At 41.8% G+C, this 23,293-nt stretch overlaps 2 protein-coding genes across 6 annotated transcripts in view; one reads left to right on the top strand and one right to left on the bottom strand.

Moving 5' to 3' along the window:
• Positions 1 to 17,245, top strand: part of NTN1 (netrin 1) — a 131,107-nt gene extending 113,862 nt beyond the window's left edge. For 4 of the 5 annotated variants that reach the window (XM_081848687.1, XM_081848686.1, XM_081848685.1 and 1 more), the window contains one exon: positions 11,867 to 17,245. In XM_081848687.1, the coding sequence (XP_081704813.1) occupies positions 11,867 to 12,195 (329 nt within the window). In that variant the 3' untranslated portion in view covers positions 12,196 to 17,245. The remainder of the gene's footprint in view (positions 1 to 11,866) is intronic. The other variant, XR_014153091.1, reaches the window with a different exon arrangement.
• A 2,056-nt stretch (positions 17,246 to 19,301) lies between these two features.
• The window catches only part of STX8 (syntaxin 8), a 75,450-nt gene continuing 71,458 nt past the window's right edge, over positions 19,302 to 23,293 (bottom strand). Inside the window, exon 8 of the mRNA XM_081848775.1 lies at positions 19,302 to 20,187. Within this exon, the coding sequence (XP_081704901.1) occupies positions 20,120 to 20,187 (68 nt within the window). The 3' untranslated portion in view covers positions 19,302 to 20,119. The remainder of the gene's footprint in view (positions 20,188 to 23,293) is intronic.

The following is a 23,293-nucleotide window of genomic DNA, read 5'->3' as shown; positions in this document are numbered from 1 at the left end:
AGGTAGACAGTTTGGTTTTGCTCAGAGAGCGTCAAATGACCACTCAGTTTGTCACTCACTGACGGTCTAACTACATTATGGTAAATGCCTCACTGGCAATTTGGTTGGTGGTTTTTATCTAATATTTTGTGTATGTGTGGGAAGGGAGAGAGACCTTCATGCTGTAGGCCAAATTAGGCCCATCAGTCCAGCCAAATATGGCTGCTTTGGCTGGCCACACCCACCTGCCACTCACATGATAGCATATGACATCAGGTGCAGGACTAGTAAAGCCATGACTGCCAAGGAACAATTGGGAGTGCACAAGTGTTTGGCAGCAGGGATTGTCTGAATCAGCATGGAATGCAAACTCCTTTGTGGTCAGTTCCACTTAGGAACTTCAATCCAGAGTGAAGCCAGGCCCCAGCAGAAAGCAGGAGGTTTTGTATTTTTGGCAGTGTATTCTGTTCAAAGCAAAAAGCAAAAGTGTGAGAGAAGCAGGAAAAGTGGGAAAAGGAAGGGAAACTTCCTTGTTTGCCAATTTGCAAAAGCTGCTTGATGGTTTATTATTATTATTATTATTATTATTATTATTATTATTATTATTATGCATTCCTTTCTGATGTGATTTGTCAGTGGTTTTCCAGCAAAAGTCAGCAATCACGTAATATGCCATCAATTATCCTTTGCTTCATCTGAGGACACAGAGATGGTCACAGATGTGAAACCTAACTAGTTTGCATTTGACCATTCATGTCAAAATATGTACAACTGTGCATAAAACCATAGAACAGGAACTAAAAGGACATCAACAGGAACTAATAGGCTATTCTGTACCTGAGGCATGCCCAACTTATTCGTAAGAGTATGGTGCGTTTAACTTTGCTTACTGTTTAAGAACACTGTAGAAATGATCAGGAGGTATTTGAGAATGTTAAGAGTTTGTGGGTGCTAGACACCCTAAATTCCTGGATTCAAGAATCCTGGAAATTGTATTTACCCCTTAAAGAACTGTTAGTTCCTAACACCCTTAAAGTTAAGAGTTTGTGGGTGCTAGACACCCTAAATTCCTGGATTCAAGAATCCTGGAAATTGTATTTACCCCTTAAAGAACTGTTAGTTCCTAACACCCTTAAAAAACTACCATTCCTAGGATTCTTCTTTGGGGGGAAGGATGTGTGTGCTTTGAATGAATGGTGCATATGCAGCCTAGGTTAGAATTCTATACAACATTCTTTGACACCAGATCCCTCCCTTGAAAAAAATAAGCAATGGTTAACCTCTGAGTATTTATCCAGATTACTGCTGACTGTACCTTCTTTGCTTAAATAGTGGTACAAAAATCTATACAACTTGAGTCTAACTATTATACCATTGGGCATATCTGAGAAGCCTGAAGTTCAAAATAATTGTTATCATTAACACTATTTATGCATCTGCAGATGCTTGGGGGCAGAAGCACTTAAGGTTTGCTCTTGGGCAGCATTTCGTTCTCCCCAGATTGGGAATGTCCTGCTTAGGCTTGTGCATATCACCCTTGTTTCTTCTAGCTCCCTTACTATTGGTTTTACTGGTAACAAAATCAATCGCTTTCTCAGCCTAATCTCATTCTCAGGCTAATCCTGGCCATGGTCTGTTTATATTCTAGCAGAACTTTAAAATGTAGCCTTTAAACTGCTGGTATGCCTATTGGTCATGTATGCACATGATGAACTATGCTGATTGCTGGAGGTCTCTGGAAAAGATTCCTCTGCCTCTCCCCCCCCCCCCCCCCGTTTCCTCACTGAATCAGAATTTCCAGCAGCAGCACCACATTCTGCTCATTTGAAACTTAAGGCACACTTTGGATGTGATTGCAAATGCTGAACTAAATTCAAGGTAGCATGCCATCGCAACTTCCTTCTTGCCACAAGGGAATTTCTGGCAGTAACTCAGTTTGTTCTGTTCAGGGGACGTGTTGGGATTTTGCTTTGTATCTAGGCAGCTTATTGCAAATTCATGGGAGCAAGATTGCACCAAATAACAGGCAAGTAACAAAACGGCCCTCTCCTTGTACACAAAATCTCCTCCCACTTCACCAGGCCATGGCCACCTGCCCACTCCAGCAAAACAAAATTCCAACTTGCATTTGCAGAGATAAACCCTGAATAATTTATCACATCCTTTTCCCATGGAAGGACAGTGTGAAGACTGTGCATGTATGTGACATTTAGTGAAAAAGTACTGTTGTTAGTTTCTTTGCCAGTCCCCCATTGAGAGGGTCAAATGCAAAAGCTTGTTGTGTCGACTTGCTTTTTACAAAAAAGGCAAATGTGTTCTGAAGCCTAAATGAGAAAGCCCCTCCTCCCTTTCTTCCACAATAAATATTCATAACCAGGGCCACAAAGAAGAGTCACATGGCTATGCGCAAACATGAGTTGGGAGGCTATATCTAGCACAGCACAGCACACATCTCAATGCCAGCTCTAGCCTTTTCTCTTTTTTTGGAGCGGGGGGAGAAGAGATGCCTTCAGTAGGCCTACTCCCTGAGAGAGCCCACATCACCCTTCCTTCCATCTCTACTGCTCATTCACATACTCTCCCCTCTCTGGACCCAACCCACAAAACCACCCAGAGGGAAAGCACAAGGCTGGATATTCCTACATCTCCTCCTCCCCCTTGTTACTGCTTGCATACTCAGAGAGGGCAGGTGAAGGGGCAGTGACAGCACTGAGCAGCAGCATGATCAAGAACCCTGGGGGAACTGCAGTGTCTCTGAAGGTGCCCAAATAATCCCATTTCTGATGCCAGTCCTGCCTCCCCTCAGTACTCAGTTCTGATCTAGCTTAAAGCCATCTTGTACTTCTGTACTTTCCACCTTCTCTGTCCTCTCTTGCACTGAGGTGTGATGTTACTTTCTGTTTTGTTAAGTTGTCTCTGCTGTTACATAACCTTACTCTCCCTAGGAAAGTAAAAGGCGATGCTTCATAAAATCAGAAATGTCATCTCAGTTTCTTTTTGAAGCTGAGTGAAACGGGGGTGGGGAGGTCCCAGGAGCCTGTTCACTTAAATTAATGCCGAAGGGTAAGGTGTTGTGTTCTCAACTCACAATCTAAGCCCAGGTGCAATTGCTCTTTTGGCTCTTCTAGAATCCATTCTTTAGAGATTACAAGCACCATACCCCATTGCCTCTCAGTTTTTGGGTCCCACCTATGGACAGGAGGAAAATTTAAATGCAGGTATTTAAATGTTTCAAGCCCCCCCCCCTCCAGTTTTAGAACAGATTGCAGATAGGAGTGCTTCAAAATCAAATGATATTCAAATAAGCATGTGAGACCTTGCACACACGATTGTGAGAAAAACTCCTGATACGCCAAGTAACATTCATGTACTAGTAGCATGAAAGTTTCTTGCAGCCATGCCTTTAGGTGAGGGCAGCACAGTGTTCAAAACAGTCCAGCTGCAAAGAAAGTGCAGAGTGGGTTACACAGAGGGACAATAAAGGCTTTTTCCCGGACTTCCCAGCAGGAAGCCAATTAGGAGACTGTTTTCTTCAACTTTATGGAATGATAGCAGTTCTGAATATCCTAACAGGTCCTAATTAGATTGAACATGGTTACTTCCCTTGTGAGCTAAATTGGGGTGCTATCATCTGGACAACTAGCTTCTATAGAGCTTTTATCATCATTTTAATTTGCTGGCTCAAAAGGGGGAGTGTGTCTTTAAAAATACAAAACAAAGAAAAATCCTGTCTCTTACTATTATTTATACCTTTAAAAAAAAGGTTCATAAGCAAATTTAATTCTGTTCAAATATTTGGAGCTGAATAATGCCAGAGGGTACTTAATTTCAACCACCTTTATTTTGGCTCAATCCAAAATTGCTTTGGTTTGCCTCTAAGTTGAATTAATTAATGACTTTGCTTAACTTCAACAGGAAGCCTGGGGAGGGGGGGGGGAATGAGCTGGTAGACTTGGAGAGTGTGAGATTCTGGGACGTTTATAAGTAGCTCATTGCATAGCCACAGAATACTAAAAGGCAGGGTTTGCCATGAGACACCAGTGCTGAAGCCACTGCTTCATGGGCTATGAAAAGAGATGGCTACTTATTTGCTTCCTTCCTTTCAAAGTGCAAAAATGTTGACAATTTCCTCCTAAAAATCTTCACTGAATCCCTCCCTCCCTCCCGTAACTGCTTATATCTTGTTATTTTATTCATAACCATTATGTCCCAATTGCATTTTAAGAGTGTCTTAACTACAATGGGCACTATACAAGCTCATATCTAAAAATATTCTGTTTTGTGCTGTGTTTTAATCAGTGTACATATACACTCATGCCTGGTGCTAACTTGTAAAAAAAGGGTAGAGGGGAAGAAATACAAACTGAAAACTGCAGCATACAGCACATGCACCAAATTAATCCCAGAAATTCTTCAAGTTAAACCGGAAGGCAGGCAGAATGAAATGCTGGGCAGAGCCAAACCACAGCATAATAATGAAATTGAATGGGGGGATGGGGGGGGGGGAGAAGAGATTTGCTCATCCCTAGATTGTACTCATTTCTCATACTGGGCACGTCTGATGTCTGGGCTTGAGGGAGATGTGGGTGAATGCATAAATAGGCATGTGGAGAAGAAGGTAAAGCAACAGCAGTAAGTTTGGGCCGAATCTGGTGGGGCATGGAGACACCTTTATACTCCCAGGTAACCATCGCCTTCTGATCAGACGAGTTTGCATCCAAAGGGAATAAACTTCCCTTGCACCTTAGTGTGCTTGCGCAGCACCACACCTGGACTGGGAAAGGCAAGAGATGGTCTCAGTTTCCTGGGCTGTTTAATCTCTTAATTCTTATGCATTGTTCACACCACTCCTTCTCCTCTGCTGCCTGGACACACATGCACCCCCCCTTCATCCCCAGACAGCAGATGGAATGTCAGTGTCTCAGGCAGGCAGTCACTTTGATCTAGTTCACTTCCATGCATTTGTAAAATATTGTAGACTTCTTTTTCCAAGGTGCTTGGTCAACAGGGATGCCTCTGGTTATGGCCCATTAGGGTCACTAAGCAAATGGATGAAAAATAAATAATAAATCATTTGAGGCCCTATTTGGTACTTAAGAGAACCAGCCAAACAGGACTTCCCTTTGACTCACAAATCACCAGTAGGAGCCTAGCAATTCCCACTGCCTTCCCACCAATCAATTGTCATTTTTATTTATTTTTGGGGAAGGAGCAGGGGTGAGGAGTGAGTCTGGGGGTTCCTATCCCAAAAGGTGGTATCACCGTCCTGCCACCTTCAGCCTTCCTTGGAAAAATCCTTCTTTCATGGAGACTCTGGTTAGTCATCCTCTTTGTTGAAAGGCACTTTGGCAGCAGTACGTGGAAAAATAAAAAAATATGTTTTCAAAAGACCTTTTTTTAAAAAAAAGTATTCCACATAGAAACCCAAAACTCCTGAGGATAGAGCTGAAGAGGGAGAGGAAACATATGCTGTTCTAATAGCTAGTCTTCCAAACATTAATATGGTGAAACCATATTTCTGAGCTTTGGGGGAGTTTTCTGGGGTGGCAGTTTGTTCATGGCGAATCCTGGGTGTAAGTGCATCCATATGTAGTGCATGGGTATCTTTGTGATAAAGGCAAGTTGTGCAGAAATGTGCCCTGCCAGGGTGGCCATAAAACTGGATAGAGGGGGAAATGAATTAAATCTTGCAAAGGAGGAAAGTGACTGGATGGGTCACACCCTTCACAAAAAGCAGAGATTAAACCTCGTAAATCTTCAATATTAAACTCAGATGTAACAGGTAAACCCCATAAGCTTTCTAGCCCCACTTCAAAAGTAAGATTTTAATAATAATAATAATGACAAACTTTGCTCCAGAGAGGGGTTGAAACTAGAATGACCTGGTCTAGGCTTAGATACTTTCAAAGAATGAAGGACCATATCAAACATATTTGTTCAGGGCCTGTGGACATCTGGAGAGGATGGGAAGGTGAACGAGGGGAACTCTCAGTGAATTTATTGAATTTTCCTCTGTTCCCAAGTCTTTGACGTATTGTGAGTAAGAAAGCAACTCCTAGCATTTGTGGGGAGAGATTGTCTTGCGGTCAAACCTCTGGGCAATTGCAATCAGATATTGTCGGTCCAAGCAATAATTCCTAAAGAACTTAAAAGGTTTTGCTACATGTCTGGGAATTTTACAGTGAGCAAGATTTCTTGGTTTGTGTGTGTGGCGCTGCATCCATGTTACAACATTTAGGTGCAGTTAAGAGCCCTCAAATAACGTGTTTATAAATGCGTAACTAGTAACGTTGCGGAGGAAATACAAGAGGTTTGTGCCTCCTCCCTGATTGTGACCCTTGCCAGTTTCTCAGCTGCCTGAAGTGCTGCAATGCCACCTGGTGGCTGGTTAACAGCACAGTGAAGAACAGAGCCTTGGCCCTGCACTCAAAGGATATGCATCTATCCTCAACACCGCATTTAAAATCCTTGTAAGAACGGAGGTTGAGAAGGCAATGGCAACCAAACTCCTACAGGGTAGTAGGTAAGGATTTGGTGGATTCTATTTTCTATTCTTTATTGATGCAGTCCTTTCTCTGGAGACGTCTTTCCAGCACCACAGGTGTTCCTGGCTTAAATAGGCCGTATCCTAGCTCTGCTCATTGCTCAGCTTATTGTACAGCTATTTCCCAGATGGCCTGGGCTGTGTAAATTGGCCATGCATGAAGGTTTTTCCCCCCTGTTGTTGTTTTTAAATTTCCAAGAAAGATGACTCCTGGCTGACTTGGCCTTCTCTTCTCTAAACAAGAGTTTAAAAGAAGAGTTTACAAACACCAAGTCTGCTGCTTATTTTAATTGCACAGTAAGGGCCGTGAGCCGATGGCAGCCTGGGGACCCCTGCCCTCTTCTGCTCATATACTCCCAATGGTGCATGCCTGAGATATTTTTAGCGAGGAGCTGGACACAAGCCACACCATGTCGGAAACTAGTGTCATCGGGGGCCCAGGCAGCAGCAAGCTCAATGTGAAAGCTGTGACTCATTTTATTTTGTTCTCCCCCTCAGGGGGTACATTGCTAGAGCACAGCAGGCTTGCAGAGCTGCTTACGGGGCACCTGCTGCTTGCTTCATCCACTTGCCCCCAGTTACCAATCCCAATTCTTTTGCCCATCGCGTTTTTCCTGGTGCCAGGGCTCAGTCTAATCCACTTTGCTTGTGCTGATTTGACTGGGAGGGGGGCTTTGTAGCTCACAGCACAAGCTCAGCCATGAATGGAACAGAGATGCTGCCCCTGGTGGAATTTTCCCTCCTTCCCTGCTGAGAGAGGTTACCAACCCTGTTAACCAGCTGGCTTGTCAGTTCTTTCCTTTAACCAAATGCTGACTTGTTCCCTTTCTACTCTGACAGGCTGTGGAAGGATGTGCCAGCAGCTGTAGGATTGTCTGTGTTACTATCGCAGGGGGGCAGAAGGCTAAATCCAGCATAATTCAGGATAGGTTGTCCTCATTTTAACTGAAGCCAGAGCCCCTCTCCCACCATACTTTAAAGTTTAGCAGTAAACTACTGCTTCCAAGCATGGCCAGGCTGCCTTGTATCATTTTGTGCAGTACAACTTTGCTGGTAGAGAATCGGAGTGTGCCTGTGGTTTTGAGGCTAAGAAGCAGGCATATCATTGTTGCTGAATGTTGCTTGTAATTTTTCTATGTGGACTAGTTGGACAGGTCTCTATGAACATAGGAAGCTGCCTTACACAGTCAGGGTTTCAAGCAAACTTCTTCTCCTTCTGCACCTGGAGATGCCAGGGATCGGACCTTTGTGTCTTGGGTTTGCAATCAGCAGTGCCGCACTGGGACTGCAAGGTGAAGCAGGGAGGTTGCATGACAGTGCAGCATATGCTTTTTAAAAAAGCAGTTAGTTGATGGCAGCATCTTGAGATATACAGTGGTACCTCGGGTTACATATGCTTCAGGTTATATACGCTTCAGGTTACAGACTCCGCTAACCCAGAAATAGTGCTTCAGGTTAAGAACTTTGCTTCAGGATAAGAACAGAAATTGGGCTCTGGCGGCGCAGCAGCAGCAGTGGGAGGCCCCATTAGCTAAAGTGGTGCTTCAGGTTAAGAACAGTTTCAGGTTAAGTACGGACCTCCGGAATGAATTAAGTACTTAACCCGAGGTACCACTGTAATCCAAGTATAATTAAAAATATTCAGTGCCTTAGATTATCACAGTTTGAGACTAGGGTTGACGTATTTCAAACAGTGAAAATCCGAACAGAAAAGTTGTTGAGTTTCAGGGGGTTTTTTTGGCCCAAAGTTGTTGAGCTTCTTGGGCAAAATCACTATTTTAATGGAAAAGCAGCAACGTGGGATGCCATATGTCCTGATTTTCCCGATTTCCACCTGGACACTGCTGCCAACTGCAGTATTCTGGATATGCCTGGGAAAATCTGGACATATGGCAGCCCTATTTGAGACAAGTGATCTCCAAGCAAAAGAAAAGTCAGTGCCAAAATGTTCATAAATTGATCTGTCAACCAATTTGGGGGGGGGGATTTGTATCACTCTTGGGTGTTTGGGAAATATTTATAGTGGTCAGATTCATATAAGGTTTGCTGATATTTGCTAGAGCAGGTAGGGTCCCAGATGTAAGAAGAAGCCATTTAAAATTATAGTGACTCCTCTTGGTGCTAAATAGTGAAGTGATGGAAATGAAACTGATTGGATTATACTCAGCTTCTCGATGAAGCAATTTCACTCACAAAGGAAACAATAAAGAGGAATGTCAAACTCAAATGGATTAGAAGGCCAACTTCACCACCCACCACATACAGATACCAGACTCACTTAAAAAGAAACAAACCCAAAAATGCAGTTCCACCTGAATTTGATACCAGATCATTATGTGGAAGAAATAAAAAGTGTTTGCCTCTGAACTTTCTCAGTGTATTTCCTTCACTGCAGAGCAACCTGAACAAGCCCCAACATATCTAGGATTAAGGAGTAAGACTTCCAAGCTTACAGGAAGGCTTGAACCCCAGCACCTTGCTTTTCAGAAGTTAACCCTTGGCTCCCTCATCCTCCCCCCAACCCCTCAATCCAATCAAAGTATTTTCCCCATTCCAGTCCATTTGAGTTTGGCACTCCAGAGTTAATTAATAGCCATTATCCCTTTTTCTCCAGACCAGAACCATAATTTCCTCCACCTGCCCCTCCCTACTGAATACTAGGAAACTGCCAGCTCCCACACTAAGTAGACTCCGGTGCATCTCATTTTCCTATACCTGCTATCCATGTTAATGGTGAGGCCTGTGGAGGTTGTTGGTATGGCATAAGAATTCCTAGTGGCCCTATTCACACAATGCCTTGGTAGATGCTGTCCTTCTGATCCTGACAATGTAAGACATGGGGATGTTAATTTTGAGAGTCAGCCTAGGGGAAGAGTATAATTGTGGAGTTAAGGAACATCACTTGATTTTAGATTGCAGGAATTGTTTTCCTCCTGGAAGATCAAATATGCTTGAGTTTGGAACTTCTAGTATTTTAACTTTTGTATGATTTAAAGTATGGTCGTGATTTTTTCACATCTTTATTGTTTTATCTTTTTGTAAACCACTTGAGGGTGTATGAATTTTATGAAATAAATAAAATAATATAAAGAAACACAACCTTGTAAAAAAGAACACCAAAGATCCAAATCAGTTTAGCTTCACTGGGTTTTAAATTGAACCTCCTATAAATACCCCTTGCTCTCTTTATTTTCAACAACTTGAAGCACTCCAGCCAACAATCACCCTACTCCCACATATCAAGCAATGCTCTGCTTTCCAAAATGATTTAAGATCTTCCCCCTTGTCACATCATTTACTGTGGGTGTGACTCCTCTCAGTTGTCTAATCTGGCAGAGGAAGAATTCTCAAACAGCCACTTCCCTTTTCAGCAGTACTTAGCCTACTTAGGATGGAGCTGAACAGTCGCCAGCTTCAATTTTCGCATCAAAATTGTGCTTTTGACAGCATAGGAACTTTACAGATTGATTGCCCACTTTTTCTGTGTGAAAGAAAAGTTGTTCTCAAAACAAGGGGAGTTGCTCTGCAGCCCAAGAGGGGTGAAGCCCATGGATAAGCCTGGAGGAACTATGCAACCCCAGCTGAAAGTGAGTCTTAAAACGGACCATCCTGGGAAGCTGTTCAATGCCACAGCAAGACTTGGAGGGGGCACACCAGAAGAAGTTGCTTAGTTTGTGGGGAGCCAGCTCTAGGTCAGTCCTTTTGGAGACTTACATGAGTACTGCTCAGGTCTTTCAGCTGAGTTTCCTCAACCTTTGTATTAGTATCCATTTAGGATAAAGATTCTGTAGCCTATAAGGTAATTTAATAAAAGTAATTGGTGCGCAGCATATATCATCTTTATTTTAAGCAAAGCTGTGAATGGTTTCTACCCAGCATTACTAACACTGAACATTGAGATTTTAGGTTGGGGCTGTTTTTCTAACCATGAAAATCTTGTGCATTTGAGATGATTTGGTTAGTCTATCAGCGCCTATGCTTATGATTTGATTAACCCATCTGTAAACTTTTCGCTGGGTCACCCGATTTCCTTTTCATTTCTGTATACTATCGCAAGTACTTCTAGGAAGGCAGGGCATTTTATTAAAAGACCCTTACTGGCTGCTACTGGAGATAAGGCAGTAGACTGGTAGTCTATTCATCCTACCCAGTGTGACAAATCTTGCATGCTTATGAGCTAGAAGCATTGGGTTAAAAGGTAGGGACTCTGCTCTGTGGGGATGCATTGCAGCGAGATTCTTTTCACAGGCTAGCCCCAGTACATGCCAAAAACCCAAACAGTGTGGCAAAGTTCTTGGTGGGTTTTAATTCCCTTCCCCCCAACCTTTTGCTCAAAATGAAAGGGGTGCCTTTTGTTACCATGGCCACCTTTCATGACTTCAGCCAAACAAGACCCTGACTTCCTTCACATTTTATTTATTTTTTTAAAGTTCTCATTGAGCCTCAAATCCCTAGGTAAGGGAAACATGGAAACGGTTACCATCATACTTAGACTTGGAATGTGGGACACTAGCACAGACCACAGAGGTCAAGATGCCCAGCATGAAAAGAAGGGAGAGTTGGACAGGGAGAGACTTGTCTCCACAGGCAGAAGGGAGCTGGATACATTATTCCCAAATGCCAATTTGCTTGGGGCAGGCAAAGACTGGAACAAAGTAGTTAACCAAACTGAAAGTGACTTATTACAATCAGGAAAAATGGGATGGCTTCTCTCTTTCTCTCTAATGCACATTTCAGTCACAACTCCAGAAAAAATAGGCAGGATCAAATGAAATCGGAATGCAATACAAGTAAGGGCAACTCTTCTCTTAAAACTAAACTCATGACCATCTATCAAGGACAAAAAGACCAGTTACTTCAATGACAGACAGATGCCGATAGTCCCCCACTGCCCCTCCAATGACCTTCCAGTTTGGGAACAGACTCTGAAGTACAGGCAACTCCTCTCATCTGCAGATTATATACATACGGTCTACCCATTTGAAAATACTGGATAAATACTCAATCCCATTTAAAATAGATGTATATAATGGGTCAATTTCCAAAGAGAAGGCATTGTAAGGGAATCTACTACATATCACACTTTTTCTAGGTAACATAATGCAGCTGGGCAGTTACATCCCCAGCATCCCCCTATCAAATCAGTTACCCCATAAAGGACATTAAGAACATTTCTATTGTGTAACTTACAAGTCTGTCATTTACAGCAATGTGACGTCCTTCATGCGTATTTCTAGATTGCTCTTGGTTAACCACTGCTGTTCAAGCAACATTTGCTTTGTCCTTGAGAGGAGAACTGGGGTGTTAAATTGATTGTCCCTGTTCTTGGCTTTCTGTTCCCAGCTGTCCAGATCCACATCCTGAAAGCAGATAAGGCTGGAGAATGGTGGAAGTTCACAGTCAACATCATCTCTGTGTACAAGCAAGGGACAAACCGGATACGGCGCGGTGACCAGTTCCTTTGGATACGCTCCAAGGACATTGCCTGCAAGTGCCCAAAAATCAAACCCATGAAGAAATACTTGTTGCTGGGCCACGACGAGGATTCCCCTGACCAGAACGGCATCGTGGCAGACAAAAGCAGCCTTGTTATACAGTGGAGGGACACATGGGCTAGGCGACTGAGGAAGTTCCAGCAACGGGAAAAGAAGGGGAAGTGCAAGAAAGCCTAGGGGGAGAGAACTGGAGATGGGAAGAGAGACTGAACATACTGCTTTGCGTAGGACTTGAAGCAGACGCAAATGGGATTAGGGTCACTGGCAAGACGCTCACTTTGCATTATGTGTGACGGGGTGGGGGGCAAAGGAGGGGTTAATAACTTCTGTGAGACATGCCAATTATGTACCTCACAATACAGAAAAAACACAAAATGTAGTGAGAAGTGACAACTTTAGAGAAGGACAGCCATGCGAGACCCTACTCACCATAGTAACAAATGTTAGGCCAGTTACTAGTTCCCATCGTCCCCTTTGACTTTCCTTCTCTCTTTATTTCTGTCTAATCAGAAGAATGACCAACTGCCTTAAGTTCTCTAACATCAACTAGTCTTAAAGTCTAGGCACAGAAAGGACTCAACCTGTCACTGAAGCAAATATAAAGAGAGATGCTGAAGTTGCACAGAAATTGCCCTTTGAATACATCTCCTCCAAAGGAGATTAAATCATGTTCTTATTGGTTGGAAAGATGGAGCGTATGGATCATGGCTTGAAACCAATTTCTGGGGCTACAAGCAAATGAACAGCAAACAAGCAGCCTGAGTAGCTCATCCCTTATCTGTCATGCAGCATTTAATGGACTGGGTCACCTTTTTATAAGAATCTAATGAAAGTTCACAGAGATATAAGCTACTTACCCTGCAGTCAGTAGAGGGGTATGCTTTCTTGAAAATGCAGCCCCAGACTAAGGTCTTATTGCCTGACTTTAAAAGGCACTCTGCTAAGGAAAGAAAGCTGACAGCTATGAAGTATCGATGGAGCAATTGAAATAATAATTACTTAATAGCAATATCTGAAAACATGACCACCACCGATCTAATGGGTAATCTAAAGAATTAGTCAAATATAAATGACTCGGATTTTTAGGAGTTGTCCTTGCACTGCTGCTTTTGTGAACATAGCCCTACCCTGAGACCACTGGAATATTATTATTATTTTTAAATGCATTCACTAGGAAATGAAATAAACTCTGTCTATAATTTTAAGTAGTAATAACTTCTTTAGACACCCACTAGACTATCAATACTCATCTCAAAAGCAGAAAGCAAAAGTTACCATTCATAGATTCAAACTGATTCTTCACACACACACACACACACACACACACACACACAGCTCCCACTTTTGTGCCTCTCCACAGCAATGGTCATTAATATCTCAGTGTAAGATCCATTCAGTGCTCTCTCTTTTACCAGGAGGGTTGCTGAGCAGACAGTCCTGTATGCTGGCTCTGTCTGCAGGGAATGAATTGACCAAGATGTGTACCATACCTGCTCCAGGGAAGACCAAGTGGGGAAAGACACAAAAGAACAAAAGTGTTGCTAATGCTTACATGGAGCAAGGAGTGTCACTTTGGGCAAGGAAACTCATGTTTGTAAGAACCCAAAATGTATGTTTTGCAGCCAATAACATACCTAGAATAAAGGTGATGCCCTCTCAAACACTCCCACAGCAGCTCTCTACGCTTTCCTTCCCCTAACTTCCATTTGAAGGAGATTTTTGTTCCACTCATGCAAATCTCCCATCAGCCCTAACTTGCAAACTAGGACTGTCTAGGCAGGCGGTTCACGCGTGAGCTCAGGGACGCCTGCTCTGCAAAATACAAACTTCCCCAAGATGTTTCCTATTAGGAAATATGGAAACATCCTTTTAATGACATTTTCCAGTGGTTTTGCCTTGTTTTATAGCAATTGACAATATTTATATAATGACATAAACTACCATAAAACAAACTGTAGCACAAATAGGTGTAAAGTGGCCAGATGCCGGGGAAGCTGAGAATAGGGGGGACAGGAGTTAGGATCCCTGGCTGAAGGCAAGGGGTGGGAACGAAGTGCTCTGACTCAATTGCTCTGCACACTGTTGAGAGTTTCTGGGCTCCCACTTCTTTATATGAACCTAGTTGCTGAAAAAGAAATATGCAGAACATTCTCACAGCTGAGGTACATTTATCAGTGTTGTTCATACTGACTCTCATTTTAGATTCAGAGGGAATTAGTTAACCTACTAAAATAGAAGACAAAAAAGAGCCAAGCCAATAACTGAAACAAAAAGGGCTTGTCGCCATGTCCTCTTTCAGCCACACACTGCCCTGATCTACTCATACTGTGAAATTAAGTAACATAATATAGATAGTGGGGTTCTATATTTTAGAGTGACTCCCTCCATAAAATACTCCCTGAATGTAGAAAAGTAGCACAGCAGGAAGAGCTAGAACTGTCCTGACATGCTAGTTTGTTTCCTTTTTAAAAAAACTTGCAGGAAATTTTGCATGCCGGGCAGCATTCAAAATGGTTATTTTCTCACCCACGAGTAGTACAATCCATTTTATCACCTCCAGATTCTACCACCTCATTCTGCTGCATGACAGAACCAAAGTAAGTAACTCCGGAAAAGCTGCATCTTATTAGGTCATTGGTTTTCGAGCTTCTTATCTTCAGGATACCTGTTCTACACTGATTTGTCTGCTGAGGAACTGTGCACTCTGTTGCTGTGCAATGTCCGCCATGCTCGTTGGGCCTACCTGAGAGACGCTCCCCAGAGCCCACCCAGCATTCTACTCAGTCTGTGCAATGCGAGCGAAGAGGATCTGCTTCTCATCAGGAGAAACCCTGAATAACCTTCTAAGGAACTCTAGGATTCCTAGGACCAGAATTTGAAAACCACTGCTCAAAACTCTTCAAATGCCATCAGCTTTCTTGTGTTAGCAACATGTTGAAGCGTACTGTATTGAAAGAGCGGCCTGTAAAATCTTAGCACCGATATAGACTCTGAATGCAGGCCCACTAGTGATAAACATCAGTGGTGAGGTAGGTACTCCTGTATGGAACGTTCATTTTTTAAGTAGTAATTGGGTTTAAAGCTGAACTGAAACCCTCTGTTTATCTTCACTTTTGCTACTGTTGAATTTTTTTTTAATTAATGTTTTTAAACATTCCTCTCAAAATTGCATCTATTTTTCATATAGAACCTAGACACTAAAGAAAACAGAGAGCCCTTCGAAAAGCCTGGTTTTTATTTTAAAATCAATGGAAAGCAGGGGTTTTACAAGTCACACAGCCTGGGTAAAACAGGGTATAAAGATACTCTGCCTAAGCTGTAACTTAGTCAGGTTCAGACTCTTCTCTGAGCTGTGCCCTGTGGGGTAGCTCAGTGACTGCATATTTTCTGTGTGTCCTAAAGGTAACAGGGAGGAGGGGGGCTTTTGTCTGTGTTCTCATTAGTGTTCCAGCATTGAACAGAAAACAATTTGATTTTCATATAACGTGCTTAGTAGTCTGACAAAAGTTTTATCCTAGACTGAAAATTCAGAAAGAAAAATCAAAGCTCCTAAAAATCCATCTCAGCCTGACGAGTGCATCCTTCTCCTTGACACAAACCTCTCGTTCCTCGCTTTCCATATGGAATTCTCTGGCTACAATACAGATCTTGGTGTGATGTCGTTTCCCCTTGACAGTTCTGTTCTGCATCTTAACTACACAGCAGCACATATATATTCCTGTGAGCATTCAGGAGCCAGTTCTATGTTTGGTTTTGGGAATTAGTACTGATAACCACTAAATAATTCCTCAAAACAATGTTTACAAACAGATACCCTCACCGTTTGCCCAATCCCCTATAAGACAGCTGGAAAATGACCTGCGCTTCCATAGTGGACACCGATATCCTAGAGAGATGTAAAGGGGCATGGAGACACCAAGATAGCAAAAGGCAGCCAAGGGGGTGGGGCTTATAGAGAAAACCAAGAATGCTGACTGTATAGTACAAAATGTAAAATAGGCTAGAACTCAGAAACTGTATATTAACCAGAAATGTAATTTTTTAGATTACTTTCTCCTCATCCCAAATTAGTAAGAAAAGCCTTTTCCTTGTCATCTATATTGGCAGGCTTAAGGGTTTGTTTTGCACATCCCACATTTAAAGAATTTACCTGTCTAGGTATACTGCAATGAGCATATAGGAGAGTCAGAGAGACTTTCAGCTTCAATCAGTAGACTATGAAATAAAAGGAGTTATATTTGGGGGGGGTTGGCTTACATTCTAGAACCCCTCTCTCTTTTTTCTCTAAAACAGAAATACAGCAACACAGCCTCAGCATACTTGGGGCTACTTATTTTCTACACCATCAAATGTGTTTAGGAGGTAGTATATGGTCAGGATTGTCTCTTACATTTAGGGTTGTCCTTTTTATTCGGAGGCTAACACTCAGTTAGGCAACCTTTCATAACAGAGAAGGTCAATAATCCTTTCCTGCTGGTTTCACAGCCAAAATTTAAGGGACTAGAACTCAGCAAGAACAGCCCAGCAAAGGTGGTGGTTTAGGAAGCAGAATGGCAAGTCGTAGTTTCCTAAAGAACTAATTTTTTTTTGCAGTTGAGAAAATAAGTAAAACTACCACCAAATTTAGTATTTAAATGAATCTCAAAAAAAGGAAGTTGATGCCTTGCACCTGCTCTAGGAGTGCCACACAGCAGACTACATTCAAGGTCTTCTTGAGAAACATTCCAAGCTCTACATTGACATGGTAAAAGGGCAACACAAACCATTCTGAGAAGCAGCTGAAATGCCAAAACAATCACCACTCATGAGTAGCATTGAACAATGGCTTCCTCCCCATTTTATGTTTTGTTTTAGCTGGTTCATTGTATGCTCATTCCCTTGGTCATCTTACCTTTCCCCTATTACGCGGGGGGGGGGGGGAATCAGCTGTGTTTTGATTATTCCTGTTAATATCATGAATTGTAAATGTTGTTTAGTTATGACTATTACATATAGTTTTGGGGCAATGTTTCTTTACAATGCATACTAATATATTATGGTTATATATATGAATATATTTAATGACTTGTGGGAAAAAAGTTGTGGATTTTCTTATTCCCCCTCCCTCCGTTTTCTTTTATTTGTTAGATGGGCTGACAACTGAACCAGGAGCAGTATGTAACTGTGCAGGATCCATTTGATAGGACTAAATCCAGACATCTGTCAAATAAACTCTTGTAAACTTCTACTCACCTTATGCCAGTCTCTTCTGTTGAAACAGGATGAACAAGTTGTGCTAATTGCCATCAACTTAGCTTTGAAAGGAGATTAGGCAAATTCATGGATGATATAAGGCTATCGAATGCTGCTAATCGGGATAGCTGATCCTGATTAACTCCAGGATCAGAGGCAGTCTACCTCTAAATACCAGAGCTGTGGGAAACAAGTGAGAGTTAATTATTGTGCTCATATTCTGTTGTAGGCGTCTCTTAAGCATCTGACTGGTCACGGTGAAAATCAAGATGCTGGACAGGATGGGCCTTTGGTATGATCCAAAGGACTCTTACATACTTAGCAGTGTGATTCTGTGAGCTTCGGGGAATACAATATCTTCCACTGAAAATAAGCAAATATTTCTTACAACTGTTCCCTCTAAGGTTTCGAAAAGTAATGAAAAACAGCAACAATACTAGATCAGAAGTGGAGAATCAAGCAAGCACAACAACATAAGCTGTTTTTATGTGTACTGAATTTTGCTTCTGCTGTAACTACGGCCTTTGTGAAGTTCTGAAGCAACTGCATTTTTCTTTCACCTTCAAAACACCCTTCATGTTGAGAAAGCCAATTATTCTGCATATATTTGAACCAAGGAAGGAAGTACACTGGACACCAGCCTTCCCAAGCAGAAATAATTGGGTATTGTTACTCATTATCACAGATAATAAGTATGTTCTGCTCTTGTAAAGGTGGTCCCACTGGGAAGCTTGGAAATACTGCTAGGTTTTTCCAGTGGCAACACTAACCAGCAACTGTTGTTGCTCCATGGATTAATTAGAGTGAGAACTCACCTTGACTAAGTCCTTTACTACCAAGGAACCATGAGCAACTCCTCTCCAAAATCTGAAGTTAGGGATAGGCTTCCATGCACCATTTTAGAAATGAAACACTAGATTTCCATACCAGCTCTTCTGGAAGCCATGGGGGAGTACCAGCCACACCACAGGTAATGGAAGAAGCACCCAACTCTGGTGATGTCTCTTGCTCTTCCCTCCATTTAATCAGTACCACACAGTTCAACCAACTGGGTTCCAATACAGATCTGGGTGAATGTATCTCTCTCTAGAAAAGCTGCTTTACTTACTTTTTGGCTTTCATTTCTTTATTACAACTTAGAAAGGGGGATCGGGGGTGGAGGAACCATCTATGGAAAAGACAACTTTCAGCCAGCCCCAGGTTCAAAAGATAACCTCCAGTAATAAGTAACACAAAATGTTTGAATGATCTTCAGTGGAAAGTGGTGCTGTTACTTTCCAGAAGAACGCAAACAGAATCCATAGTTTTCCTGACCATGTCTCACCAGAGTCTGCCCTGTTTATGAGATCACTGCATGACTGTGTATGATAATTCTCCATTGCATTCTTTGCTTGCTCTGTGATAGCAGAAAGTCCAAGGTTCAACCCCTAACCTCTCCAGGTAGGACTGACAATGTCCCCTGCCTGGAGAGCTGCTGCCAATACTGAACCAGATAGACCAATGGTTTGACTCAGTAGAAGGCAGCTTCCCATGTTCCCACGTTGTTTTTGGCTATTGTAAGGGAACATCCATATGGTGAGCAGCTCTAGAACCAACCACCTCTATGGAGTCTTTAACAAAAGGGCTAATGATTGCACATGCACCCATCTCCTTCCAGTGGATATCTTTTTGATCTAGGATTTCTCATCTTTGCAGTATACCACCCATTCCCAACAGTGGATTAGAGGTTCACTATTTACTGTAGCATGGCCAAAACAACATGCTCTGGAGACTGAAGTATTGATTATAAAAGGATTTGCACAGCTGCTTCCTGCATTGTCTTGGATGTGGGCACACATGTCCTAATGCAGCTTTCTTTAAAAATCTACTGTTCTCATAGAACCATTTCCCAAAATTCATACAGTCAACAAATATCAGAGCTTAGGTGGGTTGACAGCCAGAGGCAGTCTTTAAAGTTCTTTAGATTTCAAACTTCCCTGACCCACAGGAAAACAAAACAAAGAAAAGAAAAGAAGGGCAGAAAATGAAATAATGATGTGCCCAAAGCGTAATACAGAAATTAAGTGTTTTATTCTGTCTTGTTATTGTAGTAAATTGATCAATCAAGTTGGCACATATGTAGCAAAATAATGATTTCTGGAGGTGAGCAAACATTAGTGACTTTTTGTATTGCTACTCTCATCTATTTTAATTTCTCATGTAAAATATAGATTTTGGAGCTTCAGGTAATCATGTTTCTTCCCTGCTATTAATGTAGTTAGGAGGAAAACTACACAGCACAGCATAATGTGTTAGTGTTTGCATTTAAGGATAGAAATATCATCTGATTTTCCAAACAATACCAATTTGCTCCTGTCTATATAAATGTAACAGCAGTAACTGTTCTATCTCAAGCCAAAGATTATCCAGGATTTATGTGCATCTGAAAGGTTTGTGCAAATATCCATGTGCAACAGAACATGGATCAGAGCAGCAGTTTGCCTGAACCAGATCCACTGCCCTGACATTCAAAACCAAGATGTATTAATTTCAGCTTCAAAGATAATGTTAGAATGAAAACTCCAATATCTTAGCTTGGCATTCTAGAGATTAACTGTAGATCCCACCTAGCAGAGACAGGTGGAATTGGAATTAATTGCATTTATGCTTTGATGTTTGTTAGGAGATTCGCCTCCTACCAGTAACATTCTCAAAAATATCAAGTCCTACTGGATAGAGATTTTTGCAAAATGAATTTCTCCACCAGCCGTGCTTCTGCCAGTGCACTGAGAACAAGTCAAATACAGCCAAGTCCACAGAAAGTGTCAGTAATGAGATCAAATTTTCCTTGCCTCAGAGTGCTATGGCTCCAAAGTAATAGCTCCATTGGTTATTTTGTGGGCCACACAGCAACGACGACTATCGCAATCAGCAGTAGTACGATCACCACCATCATCCCTGAAAGGAATCAAAACAAAACCTCATTATCTCTGTCATTATTATAAATCTCAAATACAAAATTAAAGTTTCTAGAAGAATAACTTCACATCATAAAATAGCTCTTCCTATGTAGAAAAAAAGCTTCTTCCCATGTAGCTGACGTAATACAAGAAGGGGCATTTGTGGATTCTGCACAAGTGCTGCTCACTCAGCCCTAGTTTGAAATGGGAACAAAGCTCATCTCCACTAATGAAGGCAATAGGACTGTAAATTACATTAGAAGCTTAAAAGAGATTTGCACATGAAAAATGACATATGAACATTTTCAGTAATTAGCAAAACACAAATGAGTTCTGGAACTTAACTTCTGATCTCAAATAACTCGATCATCTGAGATCCTACTATTCTCATCCCACCTCCCTGATGGCTAATTTTACAAAGAGAGGCTATTTAAGCAAGAAGGTAGGCGGTTCAAGCCCATCCACGGATGGCTGTGGACAGGATGTCTGCATTGCAGAGGGTTTCACTAGATGACACTAGAGTCCCTTCCAACTCTATAGTTCTATGACCCCAACAAGGCTACTTTTATGTTTAGCTGGTGTTCTGGTCCAATTGGGAAATCTTAGCTTTAAAAGAAAACTAAAAATATTTGGAGATGTGATGGCCATTTCGTATGCCACCCTTCACTATCCTTGTGCCCTCCAGATGTTTTGGACTACAACTCCCATCAGCACAGCCAGATGAGACTGGGGCTGATGAAAGTTGTAATCCAAAACATCTGGACTGCATCAGGATGGTGAAGGCTGTCCTGTGCCATATGTAACTTGGTTCTTTGTTGCACTACTTATGTTGAAAGATAGGATGTACATTTCTCTGCGACGTAGCTAAAGGCACAGTCTTTGCACAAGAGGAGGAAAACAATGAATATTTATACTTCAGTTTTCTGCTATGTTTCTCTGTGCTTTTTAAAAATCCGTTACATTTTCATTGCTAGATTCTATGCATTAATTTAAAATCAGTAGTCAAAAGATACAAGATTCTTAGAGAATGAAAGCAGATCAAGATCACAGATAGAAATTTGTGATACATAATATTTCTAGGGAAACTCCCTCAAATAGCATGAGAGGTAGAATTGTTAAAATATAAGAGGAAGATGAAAAGGAAGGGGGGGGCTGAGATTGAAATCTGGAGGGAAAGCCAGACTAGTATAGCTGGATGGAAAAGAACAAGTTTGAGATCTATGCCTCAAAAAAGGGAAGTAGTTACTTTCATGATGACTGAAATTAGGCCTCCAAAGAAAATATGCAAAATCGTGCATGGCAAATGTAAACAGAAATGTACCCCTGAAATGAGTCACTTGGGTCTGTTTTACTCACTCACATACATTACAGAAGGACTGCACAATGATGGGCACTGTCTCCTGCCTTGCAGGGCTTCCAAGTGCCAGAGTCTTGCCAAGTTAGTGAGCAGTTCTCTTGGTGCTTTTTCAGCACCTTGGGAATGGGTGATAAAGATGCCCAGGCAAGTTGCTCTTGCTATGCAAAATGTCACCAGTTTTTGAGAGCGAAGATTGGCTGCAACCAGAGAACTGCCGTTCCATGTTATTCTTTTTCATTTTCCTGTTGAAGCTCCAATTAATTAACAGAGTGTCCAGACATCAGAGAACAAACTGTAAGACACAGAGAGCCAATATGGCCCTGCAGATGTTTTGGAGCTCCCAGCAGCCCCAGCCACAACAGCTCATGGTCAGGGATGATGGAGTTGCAGTCCAAAACATCTGGAAAGCACCAGTTTAGCAACACTGAACTAGAAGATGAATGCATAAATCTAACCGAAACCAGTCTGCTGTTGCTGTTAAAGAGACACTTCCCCCATGCACTCACCCTTTCCCTTTCTGACATTTTCCTGTTGGGTAAGTGATCACTTTTGCAGTCACTTAAGTCAATATTCCACACCCTCAAGGTAGCTTATTTGTAAATACCCTCACCTGCCTCTCTAGGGAATTGGTCTTGTATTACTTTGTGGCAGCCCGGCTCTTTCACCTGAGTGATGTGTCAGTGTAAACATTTCAAGTGTACATGTGCCTCCTGCACCAGGGAAACTGACCCATTATTACTTTTGACCTCCTTTTTAAATGTTACAGCTTGGAAACAATGTTAACTCTTTAGTCCGCTTTTGTTATCAAGAGCAGGCTTAGGCAAGTGGTTGCTGAAGACTCAGAAAGTCTCATCCAATTGTGAGGGTCTGTATGTAAGCTTATTGGATTGGCTGTTAGCCCAATTCCCAAATCTCAAGGAAGGAACAGGCTTTTCCTTATTCAATTGTCTCCAAAAGACCCCAGGTTAAAATTCACCGAAGAAGCCAGTCGTATTCAAACCATAGCTGTCAACGTTTCCCCTTTTTTAAGGGAAATTCCCTTATTTCGAATAGGATTCTTCGCAAGAAAAGGGAAAAGTTGACAGCTATGATTCAAACCAGTCAACATTCTCTTCCAAATTTCCCTTTACAATTCCCACTAGGCTTATATGACAGAGGTTCCAAGTTGGTCACTTACACTTTACACATGGGGCACTGAGGCTGAGAAATAGCAACCTACAAAAACTATCCAGGAAGCCTGAGAAAATGTATAATTGCCTAGGCTTCCTAGAACAAGTTTGGCACCAAACAGAGAGTCAAATCTGTGATAAAAGAAACACATCCCTTTGCACCATTCAATTTCAGAAGTTGGAAGTTGAAAAGATGTGATTACAGGTATATAAATGGTAAATGTGATGCACAGATGGCCAATAGCCCCAGACATGATGATAACATACTGAAAAAAATCAATTTTTTAAAAAGGCAGGTTTAATGGAACTGCTTGATTACTGACCAAATTATGGAAACCTAGTAGCAATATTTCGTTAAAGGATCCATACCACAAGAACTAAATAAAATAGTAAATGCTTATTTATAAGCGACATGTTTTTAATGTAAATATCTGGATTGTTCTGGAAAGTAGCACTGCTATAAAATCCCACCTACCATAAAGGGCTTTGTCAAAATTAACACACCATGCAAGGCATAAGTGAAGTTAATGTTTCTCCAGATTTAAAAGTTGGAAGATAAAAACTATTTGTGTAAGCTA

This window comes from Podarcis erhardii (assembly GCF_964252035.2).
Source record: "Podarcis erhardii genome assembly, chromosome: 2".
NCBI classification, from domain to species: Eukaryota; Metazoa; Chordata; class Lepidosauria; order Squamata; family Lacertidae; genus Podarcis; species Podarcis erhardii.
This window is presented reverse-complemented; position numbering and strand designations above follow the sequence as displayed.